This window comes from Lepidochelys kempii, chromosome 7 (assembly GCF_965140265.1).
Source record: "Lepidochelys kempii isolate rLepKem1 chromosome 7, rLepKem1.hap2, whole genome shotgun sequence".
In the NCBI taxonomy this organism is placed as follows: domain Eukaryota; kingdom Metazoa; phylum Chordata; order Testudines; family Cheloniidae; genus Lepidochelys; species Lepidochelys kempii.
The window spans coordinates 114,105,638-114,122,486 of record NC_133262.1 but is presented as its reverse complement, the minus strand read 5'-3'; the positions used below and the strand labels follow the sequence as shown (position 1 = coordinate 114,122,486).

Below are 16,849 nucleotides of genomic sequence, written 5' to 3'. Positions count from 1 at the left end.
GCGTGGTCAGGGGAGGAGGTGAGGTGGGCAGGGAGGGGAGCTTTGCTGCCGGTGGTTACAGAGCAGCCACTAATTTTCCCCGGGGCTGGAGCACCCACAGCGTCGTGCCTATGAACACGCTGTCTGAGGTTGTATGACTGATGCTAATCTTGGAGCTGACATTGACCCACTGCTGCTGAGGAGCGTTTGACACACTGCTGCTGAGCCCATGAGTTGTTTTTCAAGTTCATTTTCTCCCAGCAAGAATCAAGCTGGGCACTGGAGAATTAATTCATTTACACCTGAGGTAGGATAGTGTCATTGAAACATCTTTGTCTGTATTCTGTACTGAAGCAACCTGGAATATCCTCTCTCCTTTCCCACCACACCTGTCACATCTGGTAGCAAGTAGGGTCTTGTCCTAGTTTTCCATGGTTGTTAAGTCACGTATGCTTTGGAATTAACTTGAAGTAATCATGCCCTTGGGGAAGAACAAAACATAATCTTACCTTCTTGGCATGTACTGGGCCTGGAAGCTACTGAGGGACACAACCACTTCCTTAGTGAAGTAATGGTTTGTGTTTACTTTCTTTTATTTAAACATACTTTGAGCTTGCTAATTTGGCAACACCACATGCGACAGGGAGGATTCATTACACCAGTGGCTCTCAACCTTTCCAGACTACTGTACCCCTTTCAGGAGTCTGATTTGTCTTGCATACCCCCAAGTTTCATCTCACTTAAAAACTACAGTACTTGCTTACAAAATCAGACCTAGAAATACAAGAGTGTCACAGCACACTACTACTGAAAAATTGCTTACGTTGCCATTTTTATCATATAATTATAAAATAAATCAATTGGAATGTAAATATTATACTTACATTTCAGTGTATAGTCTATAGAGCAGTATCAACAAGTCATTGTCTGTAATGAAATGTTAGTTTGTACTGACTTCGCTGGTGCTTTTTATGTAGCCCATTGTAAAACTAGGCAAATATCTAGATGAATTGATGTACCCGCTGGAAGACCTTGGTTGAGAACCACAGCATTAGGCAATGTTTGTAAAGCACTCTGAACATCATGAGCAGCACTAGAGAAATGCTGGGTATGATTAGCAGTGGGGTAGTATTAACTTTAATTCTGCAATTCCACTTTTCATTCTAGGGCCCCTCTCTCTCTTTCTCTCCAGGGACTCAAAAGCACTTTTGCAAACATTAAGTAGGCTCACTGCTTGGGCTGGCTAAAAAATTGCTGTCAGAATTGTTTTGGGTTTTTTTTATGGAAAATTGGGGTTTTGGGAAAATGAAAATGTTGGTGGCAAGTGTCTAATTTCTGCAGAAAATCTTGATTTTTTTTTTCCTGTCAAAGAAGATGAAACATTTTGATTTTTTCTTCAAAAAAACACATTTTTTTTGGTGTGCAGCAGAAACGAGACCCTTTTCCCAACCAGCTGTACTCCCACCACGCCTGGGAGGGAAGTGTGGAGTCCAGAGAAGTTATCAATCGCTGAAACGCAGCCACTTCTGCGGTGGAAACCAGCCAATGTTCAAAGCACACGCACAGCTCCATGGGAATCTGGGGCTCCTGAGCCCGCCTCCGGTTGTATTTGACAGAATGTAACCATGTGAGTCTGAGTCCGGTTGACACTACACATTTGTGTTGGTATAACTACATCACCCAGCTGCCACCCCCACCGTTTCCTGGGACCCCAGGCCTTCGATGTGCTGATCCTGAGAGATGTCCTGACCAGAGAAGGGCAAAGAGAGGGACCCAGATGAAACTGCCATCTCTGCTGGCTCCAGCTGAATCCCAAACCCTACCTGGGGTGAAACGGGATCAGATTTTAACAGCTGCTCCAGCCCCTCTCTACTAACTTCTCTTTTTCTGCAAAAGGAGGTGGTAGCATCTCTGATACTATCTAAGACAGAGGGGGGCAAACTACGGCCCGTGGGCCATATCCAGCCTGTGGGACTGTCTTGCCCAGCCCTGGAGCTCCGAGCCGGGGAGGCTCGCTTCCCCCCCCTCGCCGTCTCCCCTCCCCTGCAGTCTCAGTGTGCTGCCCCACCAGTGCTCTGGGCGGTGAGCTCCTGCCGGGCAGCGAGGCGGTGTGGCTGGCTCCGGGCGGGCAACAGGGGGCCCCAGGGCCGGGCACCCGGGCAGCTCAGCACAGGTGCATCCCACTGCAGAGGCGGGGGACAGCAGGGAGGGAGGCTCACCTGCAGCCTCAGGGGAGCAGGTGGGTGGCGCGGGTGGCGGGAGCACGGGAAACACAGGCGGAGGACTCAGGAGGAGCACCGGGCGGCCGCGCAGCCGGCCGGAGAGAAGGGGCGCTTTGAAGGGGAAACCGCTGCTTCTCCCCAGCGGTGTGGCTGCCTCTGCTCCTCCTGAGTCCTTCGCCCGTGTTCGCAGGGCCGCAGTCCGAAAGGGGCTGGGGGAGGGGTCCTGGGGGGGTTGGATGGGGGGGCAGTTAGGGGCAGGGGGTCCCAGGAGGGGGCGGACATGGGACAAGGAGCGGGGGGGGTTGGATGGGTTGGGAGTTCTGAGGGGAATAATCGGGGCAGGAAGGGGGCGGGGGCCCGGCTGTTTGGGGAGGCATAGCCTTCCCTACCCAGCCCTCCGTACAGTTTTGGAACCCCCATGTGGCCTCAGGCCAAAACGTTTGCCCACCCCTGATCTAAGAGACTGACAAACACAGGAGGCTTTTCGGCCAAAACACTCTTCGGCCAAAGGGAAAGGGAACAAGGGATGCTGTTAATATGAAAGCTTTAAATATTAAAGTATTTAAATATTAAAGCTTTAAATATTAAAGTATTTAATACTTTACATTTCAAATGCTTAAAATGTTTTTCCTTCTTTTCTTCATCTTTAATAAAAGGTTACAAGGATGTTTAATAGTGTGTGTGCTAGGGTTCTAAGCAGCCCGAGGTCTGTATACCAAACCCCGAACCTTGTTTAACACTGTTTAATTTTGGACAGTGACTGGGGTTATGTTAATACCTTTAGCCCATATATTCTACAACAATCCATCTAGTTTCTGATCCTTCCTCTGACAGTGGCTGGTATGAGACATTCTGGGGGAAGGTGCAAGAATCCTGAAGTGAGCAATTATGGAATAACCTGCCCAGAGGAGAGGTTCCTTTCCTAATCCTCCTTGTCAATTAGAGGGTGCCTTATGCCCTGAGGCATGAAGGTTTATATCCCGACAAGCTTCTTGTGTATGTGCACACATAATGTTACTATCCTACTGTGGATATTCTCCTTATCCATTTAAATGTCAAGTCCTGGTTTTTGGTTTTTACTCCTACTGAGCTCTTGGCTAGTTCTAATTTGCAGCAATCATTCTACAAGCTAATTTTGTGTTTTGCATTTAAACAAAACAAAATTTCCTTACAAAAAGCAAAAAATTTCCTCTCAGTCCAGCTCCTACAGACCAGGTGTTCCCATCACAAAAACAACCACCACGCTATCACTGACCAGTAGAACTGCTCATCTTGAAGCTGATTCCAAGAACATAATTTTGCTTCAGAAGCCAATCCCTGCCCAGATAGCTATTTCCTTTATCTGCTCACTGATAACTAATGTATTCGACAAAAAGAAAAGGAGGACTTGTGGCACCTTAGAGACTAACCCATTTATCTGAGCATGAGCTTTCGTGAGCTACAGCTCACTTCATCGGATGCAGCTGATGCAGCGGATGCAATCCGATGAAGTGAGCTGTGGCTCACGAAACCTCATGCTCAGATAAATGGGTTAGTCTCTGAGGTGCCACAAGTCCTCCTCTTCTTTTTGCGGATACAGACTAACACGGCTGCTCCTCTGACACCTGTCAGTGTATTTGACAGTTCCCAGACAGCTATGGAGATGGTGATTGATTGGGACAGACTGTCAGGATGTGGCTACCACTGCCTAGTGGAAGAAGCCTACAGTAATGGCAGACGTTAGCTACCTGGCCCTCCATTAGTAAGGTCCTTCAGATAAGACACTTAGTGCGGCTGCTAGTTGTATTGCAGGAGCACCCAGGGCCCTCAAGCGAGACCAGAGCCCCATTGAACTAGTTGCAGTACAAACATGTAGGAAGACACTGTCCCTCCCCCCATTTAGTTTCAATAAGATGGACCAAATAAGTGATGGAGGACAAAGGATGGTCTTGTGGACTGGGGTGGAAGGAGATCTGGGCTCAGCAACTGGCTCAGCCAGAGCTCTGTTGCATTAGTGATGGTGGCATCCGAAGCCCATCTGCAGTCATCTATCACTTAAGGTCAAAGTCCTGCATTCCCTCTGGCTCTGATAAGTGATGGGTTTAAAGCTGATGAATGGTAAAACCAACTGACATCTGACATCTGACATGCCCTCTCTTTACATCTTTGTCTTCATGGGGTTATATATCAGTTTGGAATCTTAACCATTTCAACCTGCATGCGACCCCACTAGGGTGTTACTGTACCCGCTCCCTCCCAGCTGCTAGGAAGGTAAGATCTACCACCAAAGGGACAGCATTTACAAACGGAGCTAAATGTTGGTGTTAGTTTATTTACTTGAGAAAAAGCAAGTATCCAGGGTAAAATATGTAAAGGCTTTTGCCATCCGCTCAGTTTCTGTGATTGAGCCGTTGCATTCGGATCTGAGATTTACGTTCCTGCAACACTAAATGTGGTCAACTAGAAAATTGCGTAAAGAACAGTGGCAGCCTCATACCTGTGCTACCTGGGTAGATGCATTTTTACCCCTGCATGCAAGAGAGCTGCCAACTGTCCAGCAACTGACGGTGATAGATGATTCCAGTACTAGCGCTGCCAAGGCCATGACCCTCTTTTCACTCCTTGTCCCTTTGTGATACAGTGTCGCTGGGTAGCGGGGCACCACTCTAGGGATCTTTTCCTACAATCTCTTCCCTCGCTGTTTTGCAGTGGCCAGCTTTGGGTAAGCAGAAGCTGGGTGTCCATAACAAGGGCCAGAGAGAGCTGCAAGGAGCCTTGCTTGTCTTGCGTTGCTTAGGATCCTCCACATGCTGTGGGAAGCCTTGAATTAGAATACAGGCCTATGCTGTCTAGAGATGGTTAGTGAGCAGCAGGACAGTCAGAACTCTTGAGAGAGTTTTCACTGTTAAAGTAGACACCGCTTGCCATTGGTTTGAAAACTTTATCAAACGTTTTGAGATCTTTGGTGAAAGGTTGAGTATTTTGAGTTTGACTAGGAAGGGGGCAGAACATCCAACCCCCAGAAGATCCTTTGCCCTCCAATGCACCAAGTGATGCCCCTTCTTCTCCACGTCTCCTCTTCTGGCCCTTGCTATTCCCATGACGATCAATTCTAAGGAGAGAAAAAGCAACATTCCATCAGTTGCAAAGGTGTGATCTTTCTGCTCTCTCTCTCCCGGGTTTTTTTCCGGTGTCATCCTAGCCGAGCCATTTTGGAAACATCATGGTATGTTGCTGTTGGGTAACCCTCAATAAAAGGTTTGTGTCCTTTTCTCATCACCCATTGTATAAACACAGGCCTCTGCTTACGGCGAGGGAAAGTTAATCAGGACAGATCTAATTAACCACTTTGTGTCTTCTGAGACCTTTTTTTGTTTACAGGTCTGTTTAGGAATGCTAGGTAATGAAGCTGTGATCAGGTCATGAGCATGTGGGATGTGAGAGGTTAGGGTCAGTGCTTGTCTTTGTAATGAGGTTAGTGTTTCTGGAGACTCTAAATAGTGTGTGTAAAGGGTGGGTTTTGTTTTTGTATTTGCACCCCCTGGCAATGAGGATGATAATCAGACCCTTTTTCTTCCTCCAGCTGTCAACTGGATGTGCTCCCATTTACATTTGTAACTCGACCTGAGGTTATGTGGGAGAACACAGAGTCCATCATTCAAATGGTAGACGGTTCTTGCATACCTCACTTGATAAGAGAATCCCTTTTCCATGACACCCGTAGGATGGATAATGATAACACTTAGCGCTTCTGGAATACCACTACCTAGGATCTCGACATCAATAAATGTAGACTGAGGAGTCTTACTGCAGTATTCCACTATGTGTATGGGGAAATTGAGGCACAGAAAGGTGCAGGGATTTACCCAAGGTCACATAAGATTTTAGGGCCAGATTTCCAAATGGATTAGGTGCTTAAAGATGTATCTTAGGCACTTAGTGGGATTTTCAAGAGCACCAAAGCAGGTTTGGTGCCTCAGTCTGGTTTCAGTGGGACTCGAGTACCTTGGCACTAAAGGTACGTCTACACTGCAAGGAAAAACCTGTGGCGCTGAATCCGAGCCTGGGTCAGTTGACTCAGGCTTGTGTGATCAGGCCGTGAGGCTAAAACTAGCAGTGTAGATGTTCCCGCTCGGGTTGGAGCCTGGGCTCTGAGACCCTCCCTGGGTTTCAGAGCCCAGGCTTCATCCTGAGCAGGAACATCTACACTGCTATTTTTTAGCCTCAGAGCTTGGGCCCTGGAAGCCCGAGTCAATTGACCCAGGCTCAGACTCAGTGCCATGGGTTTTTCTTTGCAGTGTAGACATACATGGGTGTCCTAGCTGGGATTGAACTCCGGTGTCTTAGCTCCCAGCACTTCATCTTATACGTAAGATGAACTAGTCTCCATGTTCCGTGCCATTAGTCTTTCCTAGGACCAACACCTGCAATGCAAACTGAAGAGCATCCTCCGTGCAGTGAAAGAATTTGTCTTCAGGCCCTAGGACCTCATTTCCTTCTGTGTATCTTGAAATTTCTGACTAGTTTACTCTTATGTCTGATTCCTCTTTGCTTCTGTTCTCCTCTGTGCTCCCCTCCTGAAAACTCCTCCCAGAAGGGTGATATGTTTTGGCTAAGACTTTCTCTCACACTGTGCTAGAGAAGAGTTGGGGCAAACAAACTTTCTCAAGTGGCGATGTTGGACATCTGTAAAGGAATGGAATCCATCTCCCCAGTGAAAGTTATAACTTAAGGATTGTATTTTAGGGAGTTCATGAAAATTTAATGTTTGTTCCTTTCTTTTTAAATTTCAGTTTGTCACCATGAGCCTCTTCCTGTCATTTGACTCCATCTGCGTTTTCCTCTGTGCCCAAGGTACATTTTATTTTAACATTTGTCTTTTCATACCAAAGGGGCTGAGGCTCGGATGCCCCCATTTACTTCAGCTGTGGCAAGGAGGTTGAAGTTGGGTCCTTATTCCAATGTTGAAAGGCTGATTGTTTTAAAAAGAATAAATACATCATCTGTGTAAATTTAAACTTTTAAGAATTTCAAGGAAATACAGGAGGTTGATTTTGACTTTTATACCAAAATATAGTACTGTTATAAGAATACACATTTCTGAGCGGCAAGCACCCCCCTGTAATGCAATCTCCTCTTAATTCGAATAAGTAACTGGGATTTGAGGATGTGTAAAAGATACTCCTCAAGCTCCCCCGGGTGACGTGTCCTGTGAGCATCAAACTTTTCTGAGGTAGCTGGGAAATACCACGCTATGATCCAGTTTTTTTTCCTGCACAAAATGCTGCCACACCTTACACCTCCCACACACATCCACCTTCCTTGAATGAGGACCTGAGTTTGACTGACTGTAAATGACACAGTACCCCCAATGACACCTCCTTGCAACTGTTAGAATACACTAAAGTATCTTGGAGATGCCACCCCCTGACCTGAAACTTTATTTTTGCTGCTGGCACATGTTACACCCCAATTACCTCTTGGGTCACCACAAGGGACATGTACTCATCTCCGTTAAACTGTTATGAAGAGACCAGTACATGCTACTCCCCAACCTGAAGCTTCATTTCTGTGCAAAACACTCCTTTGCATTACACCCCTCCTGCCTTTTCCTTTTTGCAAATGGCCCTTAATTAACTAACTGGGGTTTCAAAGTATGAAGATGGCAAAATACCTTTCAGAATACCCAGTCCATATGTCCCTGCATGTGTTATGAAGAGATAAGGGCATGTCACTCCCCAATCTGAAGCTTAATTTCTGGTCTAATCCCTGACCAATGTCTCACTCACACTGCTTTTTCTTTGTGCGTAAGCACACAGTGAACATGTAAAAAGCGACTAAAACCACATTTAAAAATTTCGTTGAGAATCCATCTGTGAGGTTTTGAAAGAATTTCTATCTGAAGCAATCACAAATAAAGAAGATCAATAGATATCCTGGCGTTTTCTGTGACAATTTAAGCACAGGAAGGCTGAGTAAATAGATCAGATTTTATTTTCAGTGTAAACATGTTTGTTAGGAGTAGTCCAACCAGCTGGTTGATCTAGTCTTGCTGTGAGAGCCATACGAGAACAACGTGACTTGCCAAACTTTGCTTTTGAAGAACATCTTGTCTGTGGCTGGAATATCTCCACTTCCTTTCCTTTGGAATTGCCAAATATCATCACAGAAACACCAGCTCCGAGTGCTTCCAAGTTTGTAGAAATAAAAATAAATGGCTTCCAGAGGAAAGGAGCGTAGAGGAGTCAACCCATTTTTCAGAAGGGGTGGAGGGGGGAGCTGGCCTGAGCTTCTGGGCTCTTTCTGCTTCCTCCTTCCCTTTTGTGAAAATGGTGTTGGCTGCTCCCTCTCCACCTTCCTTTATCCAAAAACTTCTCTCTGCTTCTGAGGGGTGGGAAATAGAACTTTTGCCTGCCTCCTGCAGCAGCTCTGGTAGGCTGCTATTCCCCAGGAGGCGGAGAAGTTGAGAAGGCAGCCAATCAGTTGTTCTCCACCCCGCCTGGCAGTCCAAAAATTTTGAAGGCTGGAGTTTCTCCACTCAGATTAGCTCTAGCAGGGGCCAAAATCGCATTACTCACAGTGCATTGGCAAGAGTTGGCAACACCAAGCACACGTGTTTTGTGATCACATGACAAAGGCATGGATGACAGTAACAAGATTTGCGTCCAGTCAACGCTGCCACAGAAAAGCCACCTGGCTGTAGCTGTTGCCTGAACTCCAAGTGGCAGCTGAGAGTCTAAACAGAACCTCAGATTGCAAACCCAACCAATGAAAGGATGCTGCACAACCTTAACCAAATGGGCAGCTACTGTTCTTGCCAAATCTTCTGGGTATAATACACGTTCAGCTGCACTTTTCTCAGACTGCCGTGACGGGATCTCTTCAGCAGTCAGAGGAAAAATCGCCCAGTCTCTGTCTGAGGTACTTCACGTTCCTTAACCGTGAGAAGGGAAAAGGTTGCTGGGAAGTTGAGAGGAGGGAGTTGAGCATGTGCGGCAGACTGAGAGGAGGTGCCTTGTTGCAATGCTCTCCAGTAGCAGGTTGAACCTGCAACAGTCTCTAGGCTTTTGCTGCATCCATTATCCAGTTCTTCAAGCATGTTCTACAGCTTCACTGCTGCCCTGAAGCGTCACACTTATGCACGAGTACCATCGCAGTGCAAACACAGTGCAATGGTCCAGACCCAAAGCCCAGAGAAGTCAAGGGGAGCCTTTCCGTTTATTCAGTGGCCACTGGATCAGGCCCAGTGTCCGTAAGAAACTAGCACTCTTAACGGCTCATACACAATAGAAAACATGAGTGGGTTTTTTAAATCTACATTGGTTACTTCTGAGTCTGGTGGCAGGTCAGTGCCCGTGAAAGAGCCCCATCACGTTGGTTGTTAGTCATGAATTTGGCACAAAATGAAGGATTCAATCCTGCTAACAACTCTCATTACTGGATGTCGTGCTGTGCACTGTGAGTGAGCCACTGACTTCAATGGAATTTGAACTCTTGCTTGACTGCAAAACAACTACTCACAGGAATATTATTATGTGTTACTGTAGAGCTTAGGAACCCTAGTCATGGACCCCGTTGTGCTGGGCGCTGTACAAACCCAGAACAAAAAGCTGGTATTAAGCACTGCACCTGGTATTAAGTGTTTTCAAGATCAGTCTCTAGGTAGAGACATTCCCCTGAATTATTCATCCCTGTTATGCAAGCCCCGGTGGAGGCTGGGACAAGACTTTGGGAGTCAGTACTCTGTATATGTCAGGAATTATGGACATCTTCAGTGGAGATCAGAGTTACTTTAATATAGAATTTTAGGGCTGGATCCAGCACCCATTGGAGGGAAAGATTCCCTTGGGCTGGGCCTTCCAAAAAGCCCCCAAACCTGGGGTAGCACAGCAGACAGCATGTGAAATAGGGACATTGTGATGCAGGCAGTGTGACTTGCCTTCAGAAGAAGTCAAGTCTTCTTGACGTGACTTCAGAAGAAGTCCCCATCCTGATTGTAATACAGGATTAGCAAAACTAAAAAGCTATGGTAGGGCCAGGGTCTGGTTCAGACTCAGGGACCAAATCCCCCAAGTGGTGTAACACTGTTTTACACCAGCTGAGGATCTGGCCCCAGATAGCAGCAGGTGCAATGCTATTGAAGTCAATGGAGCTGCACCTGCAGATGTGAGATAAGGCCTTTAATAATTTCAAGTAGTATTTAATCATGAAAGCATTTCTTCTGGTTGATAAATCAGACCAATGGCAAGTTGGTAGTGGATTTAAAGTCCCTAATGTACACTAGGGCTGCCATGCTGTTAAGTGTAAAAAATGTCACTTCTGCAACATAGCTGTCCCCAGCAGGAGCCTCAGAAATGCCAATTTTAATTAAAAACCCTGATATTGAAATACATATTCCAGTTTGTTCCTGGGGAGACGTGCTTCTGATCTGGACCCTTTCATGGCTGGGCTGGGAAGAGTCTTCTCTTAGCATCACTTCCAGCGCTATAGCTTATTAACTAGTGCAGGGGTTCTCAACCTTTCTCTTTCTGAGCCTCCCTCCCCCTCAACCAAGCTATAAAAACTCCATGGCCCAGCTGTGTCACAACTGTTTCTCTGCATATAAAAGCCAGGGCCAGTGTTAGGGAGTAGCAAGCAGGGCAATTGCCTGGGGCCCCATGCCACAGGGCGCCCTGCAAAGCGAAGTTACTTAGGCTTCAGCTTCAGCCCCAGCTGGCAGGGCTCAGAGCCTCTGGCTTCAGCACCAATCAGTGGGGCTTCGTCTTTCTGTCCTAAGCCCCAGCAAGTCTAATGCCAGCCCTGCTTGGTAGACCCCATGAAACCTGCTCGCAGCCCCTCAGGGACCCCAGGCCCCTGGTTGGGAACCACTGAAGTAAACCTAGTAAAGCCAGACATTAGCTAATGACACTTTGCAGCTGTAGGATCTTCCAGACATAAAGGGGAAAAGGGCAATGTGTTACGAACCATCCTGTTTGTGAGAATCCATCCTGCAATAAGCCTGTCCCATCTCTAGGGAGTAGGCGCAGCGTTTTCACCCTGGCTGGGAAGCCACAGGGATTTAGACATCTTGGTCTTGCCTACAATGGCATGTCGTGCCTGATGTGATATGAGCACAGTGACAACTATTCCTACGCCTGGACTCGGTCTCTAGCAGCACTAACGAGGCAGGTCAGCAGGAACAAGTTCTACTCTCAGTGTTTGTATGTTACCAGTAGGGCCCTACCAAATTCAAGGTCCGTTTTGGTCAATTTCATGATGGTTGGATTTTAAAAATTGTAAATTTCATGATTTCAGCGATTTAAATCTGAAATTTCACGGTACTGTAATTGTAGGGGTCCTGACCCAAAAAGGAGTTGGCGGGGGGGGGAGGGGGAGGTCACAAGGTTATTGTGGGGGGGGTTGCGGTACTGCTACCCTTACTTCTGCCGTCCGAGCTGGGCAGCTGGAGAGCGGTGGCTGCTGATCGGGAGCCCAGCTCCGAAGGCAGCCCCCTGCCAGCAGCAGCACAGAAGTAAGGATGCCACCTTTCCTTCTGCGCTGCTGTTTGCAGAGCTAGGCTGTCAGTCAGCAGCTGCCACACTCTGGCCACCTAGCTCTGAAGGAAGCGCAGAACTAAGGATCGCAGTACCGCAACCCCCCTAAAATAACCTTCTGATCCCCCCCCCCCCGCAACTTCCTTTTGGGTCGGACCCACAATTTGAGAAATGCTGGTCTCCCCCATGAAATCTGTATAGTATAGGGCAGTGGTTCTCAAATTTTTTTTTCTGCGGACCACTTGAAAATTGCTGAGGGTCTCGGCGGAGCACTTAATGATCTTTCCAAATGTTGTTTGTACCGTTAGCTAACTATTGTAAAGTGCTATGGATAAAAGTGCTACATAAAAAAACCTTAATTAACTTTTTTTTGTTCTACAGATAAAAGCGCACAACTCATATTTTAATATCAGTAGTCTTACCTTTCTAATGCGATGGATGTGCCCTCTCTCCACCGCCGCAGCAGCCCCCGAGTTGGGGCTAGGAAGAAGGGGGGTCTCCCCTGCTGTGGCAGCCACCGAACTGGGCTGGGAAGGAGGGGGGGTCTCACCCACCTCCTTCCCAGCCCCTGCAGGGAGGCTGCTGCTGCGGTGGAGAGAAGGAGAGACCCCCCCCCTCCTTCCCAGCCCCAACAGGGGGGCCACCGCGGCGGTGGAGAGAGGGACTCTCCCTCTCTTCCCCGCCGCGGCAGCCCCCAAGCTGGGGCTGGCAAGGAGGGAGGTCTCTCTCTCCTCATCCCGCCACCCCACCATGGCAGCCCCTGAGCTGGATTGGGGTCTCTTTCCCACCACAGAGCCGAGGCTGGGAAGGAGGACCGTCTCTCCCTGGTAGCTGCAGCCCTGGAGCTGGTGACCACAGCCCTGCATATCTCAAATTCCCCCCACCCCACCTTCTTATCCCACTGCCCCCGCCACCTACCCTCTGTACCCCCAAGGCCACCACCTCACCTTACATGTGCATCTTCTCCAGGGTCTAGGCACCTAATTAATGGAGCCACACCCCCTTCGTTATCTTGTGAGTGGCCGCCCAGGCATGCACCTTCATAGAATCATAGAATATCAGGGTTGGAAGGGACCTCCGGAGGTCATCTAGTCCAACCCCCTGCTCAAAGCAGGACCAATCCCCAATTAAATCATCCCAGCCAGGGCTTTGTCAAGCCTGACCATAAAAACTTCTAAGGAAGGAGATTCTACCACCTCCCTAGGTAATGCATTCCAGTGTTTCACCACCCTCCTAGTGAAAAAGTTTTTCCTAATATCCAACCTAAACCTCCCCCCACTGCAACTTGAGACCATTACTCCTTGTCCTGTCCTCTTCTACCACTGAGAATAGTCTAGAACCATCCTCCCTGGAACCACCTCTCAGGTAGTTGAAAGCAGCTATCAAATCCCTCCTCATTCTTCTCTTCTGCAGACTAAACAATCCCAGTTCCCTCAGCCTCTCCTCATAAGTCATGTGTTCCAGACCCCTAATCATTTTTGTTGCCCTTTGCTGGACTCTCTCCAATTTATCCACATCCTTCTTGTAGTGTGGGGCCCAAAACTGGACACAGTACTCCAGATGAGGCCTCACAATGTCGAATAGAGGGGAACGATCACGTCCCTCGATCTGCTCGCTATGCCCCTACTTATACATCTCAAAATGCCATTGGCCTTCTTGGCAACAAGGGCACACTGCTGACTCATATCCAGCTTCTCGTCCACTGTCACCCTTAGGTCCTTTTCCGCAGAACTGCTGCCTAGCCATTCGGTCCCTAGTCTGTAGCTGTGCATTGGGTTCTTCCGTCCTAAGTGCAGGACCCTGCACTTATCCTTATTGAACCTCATCAGATTTCTTTTGGCCCAATCCTCCAATTTGTCTAGGTCCCTCTGTATCCTATCCCTGCCCTCCAGCGTATCTACCACTCCTCCTAGTTTAGTATCATCCGCAAATTTGCTGAGGGTGCAATCCACACCATCCTCCAGATCATTAATGAAGATATTGAACAAAACCGGCCCCAGGACCGACCCCTGGGGCACTCCACTTGACACCGGCTGCCAACTAGACATGGAGCCATTGATCACTACCCGTTGAGCCCGACAATCTAGCCAACTTTCTACCCACCTTATAGTGCATTCATCCAGCCCATACTTCTTTAACTTGCTGACAAGAATACTGTGGGAGACCGTGTCAAAAGCTTTGCTAAAGTCAAGAAAAAATACATCCACTGCTTTCCCTTCATCCACAGAACCAGTAATCTCATCATAGAAGGCGATTAGATTAGTCAGGCATGACCTTCCCTTGGTGAATCCATGCTGGCTGTTCCTGATCACTTTCCTCTCATGTAAGTGCTTCAGGATTGATTCTTTGAGGACCTGCTCCATGATTTTTCCGGGGACTGAGGTGAGGCTGACTGGCCTATAGTTCCCAGGATCCTCCTTCTTCCCTTTTTTAAAGATTGGCACTACATTAGCCTTTTTCCAGTCACCTGGGACTTCCCCCGTTCGCCACGAGTTTTCAAAGATAATGGCCAATGGCTCTGCAATCACATCCGCCAACTCCTTTAGCACTCTCGGATGCAACTCGTCCGGCCCCATGGACTTGTGCACGTCCAGCTTTTCTAAATAGTCCCTAACCACCTCTTTCTCCACAGAGGGCTGGCCATCTACTCCCCATGCTGTGATGCCCAGCGCAGCAGTCTGGGAGCTGACCTTAGAGAGAACTATCTGCAGACCACCTGAATGGAGTTTGCAGACCACTGTTTGAGAACCTCTGCTGTAGAGGGTTGACCCTCTGCACTGCTTGAGCCCCATTTTGAAGGTTCAAGTGGGCTTCAAGTCGTATATGATCTTTGCAGGGGCTCTCAACACGGGAGAATTTTACTATCCCTAAATATTCACCATTGGGGCTAGGAGAGAGGCAGTAGAAAAGGGATGGATGCTTTCTGTCAAGCAAGAGTGCAAATGTAGATGGCAATAGCTGTCCAATGTTTGACTGGGCTGCAGAGTTCATACAAATGTTATGTCACAGCCTGGGCTAGTCCCCCACTGTCCAGGCATCAGGCTGTTGTGAGTGGACCCAAACGAGAGGTCTCAAGTGCTTTTGAGCCCATTGGCTCTGGATAGAGCGTAATCGCTATTTCTAGCTCCGGGACTATAGGGCAGGTTCAGACATCCTGTCTAACACCCTTCTTTGGGACATGAGGCACTACTGCCCAGCCACCCTAGATGCTGAATCAGTGTCTGGAACCTCTTGAGCCCCCGCAGTTGCTAATACGTACTCACCCTAGAGGTCCACTTAGGCTATGGCTTCTGGACTTCTAGTTTAATCTCTTTGGAGACATTGGCAGGAAAGCTGGGAATACAGGCTTAGCAAAGGAATTTCTTACCCACAGAAACTTTGCTCTGAAAGCACTTGAGAGTTACAGGTCTCTGAAAACAAAACTAAGGTCCTGAGACGCACCCAGTTGGATATCACCCCTTCTTGTGAGGTTTGTCAGCATTTCAGGTTGGACCAAGTCCCTCCAGCAAGTCCTTCTCAGATGTGTCAGTGGTTAGCTCCCCTGTCCTGCACGGAGAAGCACCTCACTTTTAAGTCTCTGTCTCTTTGCCATATGGCGGAATTCTCTTTTAGACCTTGTCCTAACAGATAAAGAGGAACTGATCACAGAACTACAAATTAATGGTAGCTTAGGTACAAGCGATTGTGACTTGATCACACTTATAACGTGCCAGCAGAATGAAGGCCAGACCAGTAATCTATACACTTGCTGCTGTAATAGGGCCAATTTCACAAAGCTGAAAACAACTATGAGCCCAGTCAGCTGGGAGGAAGAACTAGAAAAATATGAATGATAATTGGGAATCGTTTCAGAACCCCTTACTAGATGTCCCAAAAACCACAATGCCATAATTGAGGAAGAAGACTGTGCTGGTTTAAAAAAAGAGTTTGTTTAGAGGGGAAATGAAGCCAGCTATAAAAAAAATTAAAAAATAATATATTACAAATTGAAGAAAGGAGAAGTTGATAGTAATGAATATAAAGTGGAAGGTAGGAATTGTAGAAAATTGATAAGGGAAGTCAAGGGACACAAGGAGAAATCTATGGCCTCCAGAGTTGAGGACAATAAGGAGTTTTTTTAATACATTAGAAACAGAATTCTGATAATGGTCCATTATTAGATGGAAATGGTAGTTATCGATAATAAGGCGGAAAAGTGTTCAATAGATATTTCTATTCTGTATTTGAGGAAGACACAGATTATGCAGTCTCATCATATGGTGATGAGAGAGCACTTTCCATTCCAACAGTAGCTCTGTAGGATGTTAAACAGAAGCTACTGAAGTTAGACATTTTAAAATCAGCAGGTCCAGATATGTTGCATCCCAGAATTTTAAAAGAGCTGGTCGAGTAGCTCACTGGACCATTAATGTTGGTTTTCAATAACTCTTGGAGCACTGGGGAAGTTCCAGAAGACTGGAAGAAAGCTAATGTTGTGCCAGTTTTTAAAAAGGGTAAGCGGGGTGGCCCAGGTAATTATAGGCCTATCAGCGTGACATCAATCCCGGCAAAGATAATGGAGCAGCTGATATGGGACTCAATTAATAAAGAACAAAGAAGGGTATATGTAATTAATGCAAATCAACATGGGTTTATGGGAAACAGATCCTATTAAACTAACTTTCTCTTTTTTGATGAGATTACCTTTAATCAGCCAAACTGCTCATAGTGTTGACGTAACATCTGCAGACTTCTTTAAGACATTTGATTTGGTACCACATGACATTTTGATGAAAAAAACTAGAACAAATAAAATTAACATGGCACATGTTAAGCAGATTAAAAACTGGCTAACTGAAAGGTCTCAATGTAATCGTAAATGGGAAATCATCAGTGACGGGGTAGGTTTCCAGTGGGGTCCCCCAGGGATCAGTTATTGGCCCTATTCTATTTAACATTTTTATCAATGACCTGGCGAAGAAAACATACAATCATGACTGATAAAGTTTGCAGATGACCCAAAAATTGGGGGAATAGTAAATAATGAAGAGGACAGGTCACTGATTCAGAGCAATATGGATCTCTGGGCTCAAGCAAACAATATGCGTTTTAGTACGACTAAATGCAAATATATACATCTAGGAACAAAGAATGTAA

General features: G+C 47.0%; 1 protein-coding gene across 3 annotated transcripts in view; it reads left to right on the top strand.

The window, feature by feature from the left end:
* The window catches only part of VWA2 (von Willebrand factor A domain containing 2), an 80,594-nt gene that overhangs the window by 10,389 nt on the left and 53,356 nt on the right, over nucleotides 1–16,849 (top strand). For 2 of the 3 annotated variants that reach the window (XM_073354301.1, XM_073354299.1), the window contains exon 2: nucleotides 6,974–7,034. In XM_073354301.1, the coding sequence (XP_073210402.1) occupies nucleotides 6,983–7,034 (52 nt within the window). In that variant the 5' untranslated portion in view covers nucleotides 6,974–6,982. Of the gene's footprint in view, nucleotides 1–1,549; nucleotides 1,607–6,973; nucleotides 7,035–16,849 lie in introns of those variants that run through there. The other variant, XM_073354300.1, reaches the window with a different exon arrangement.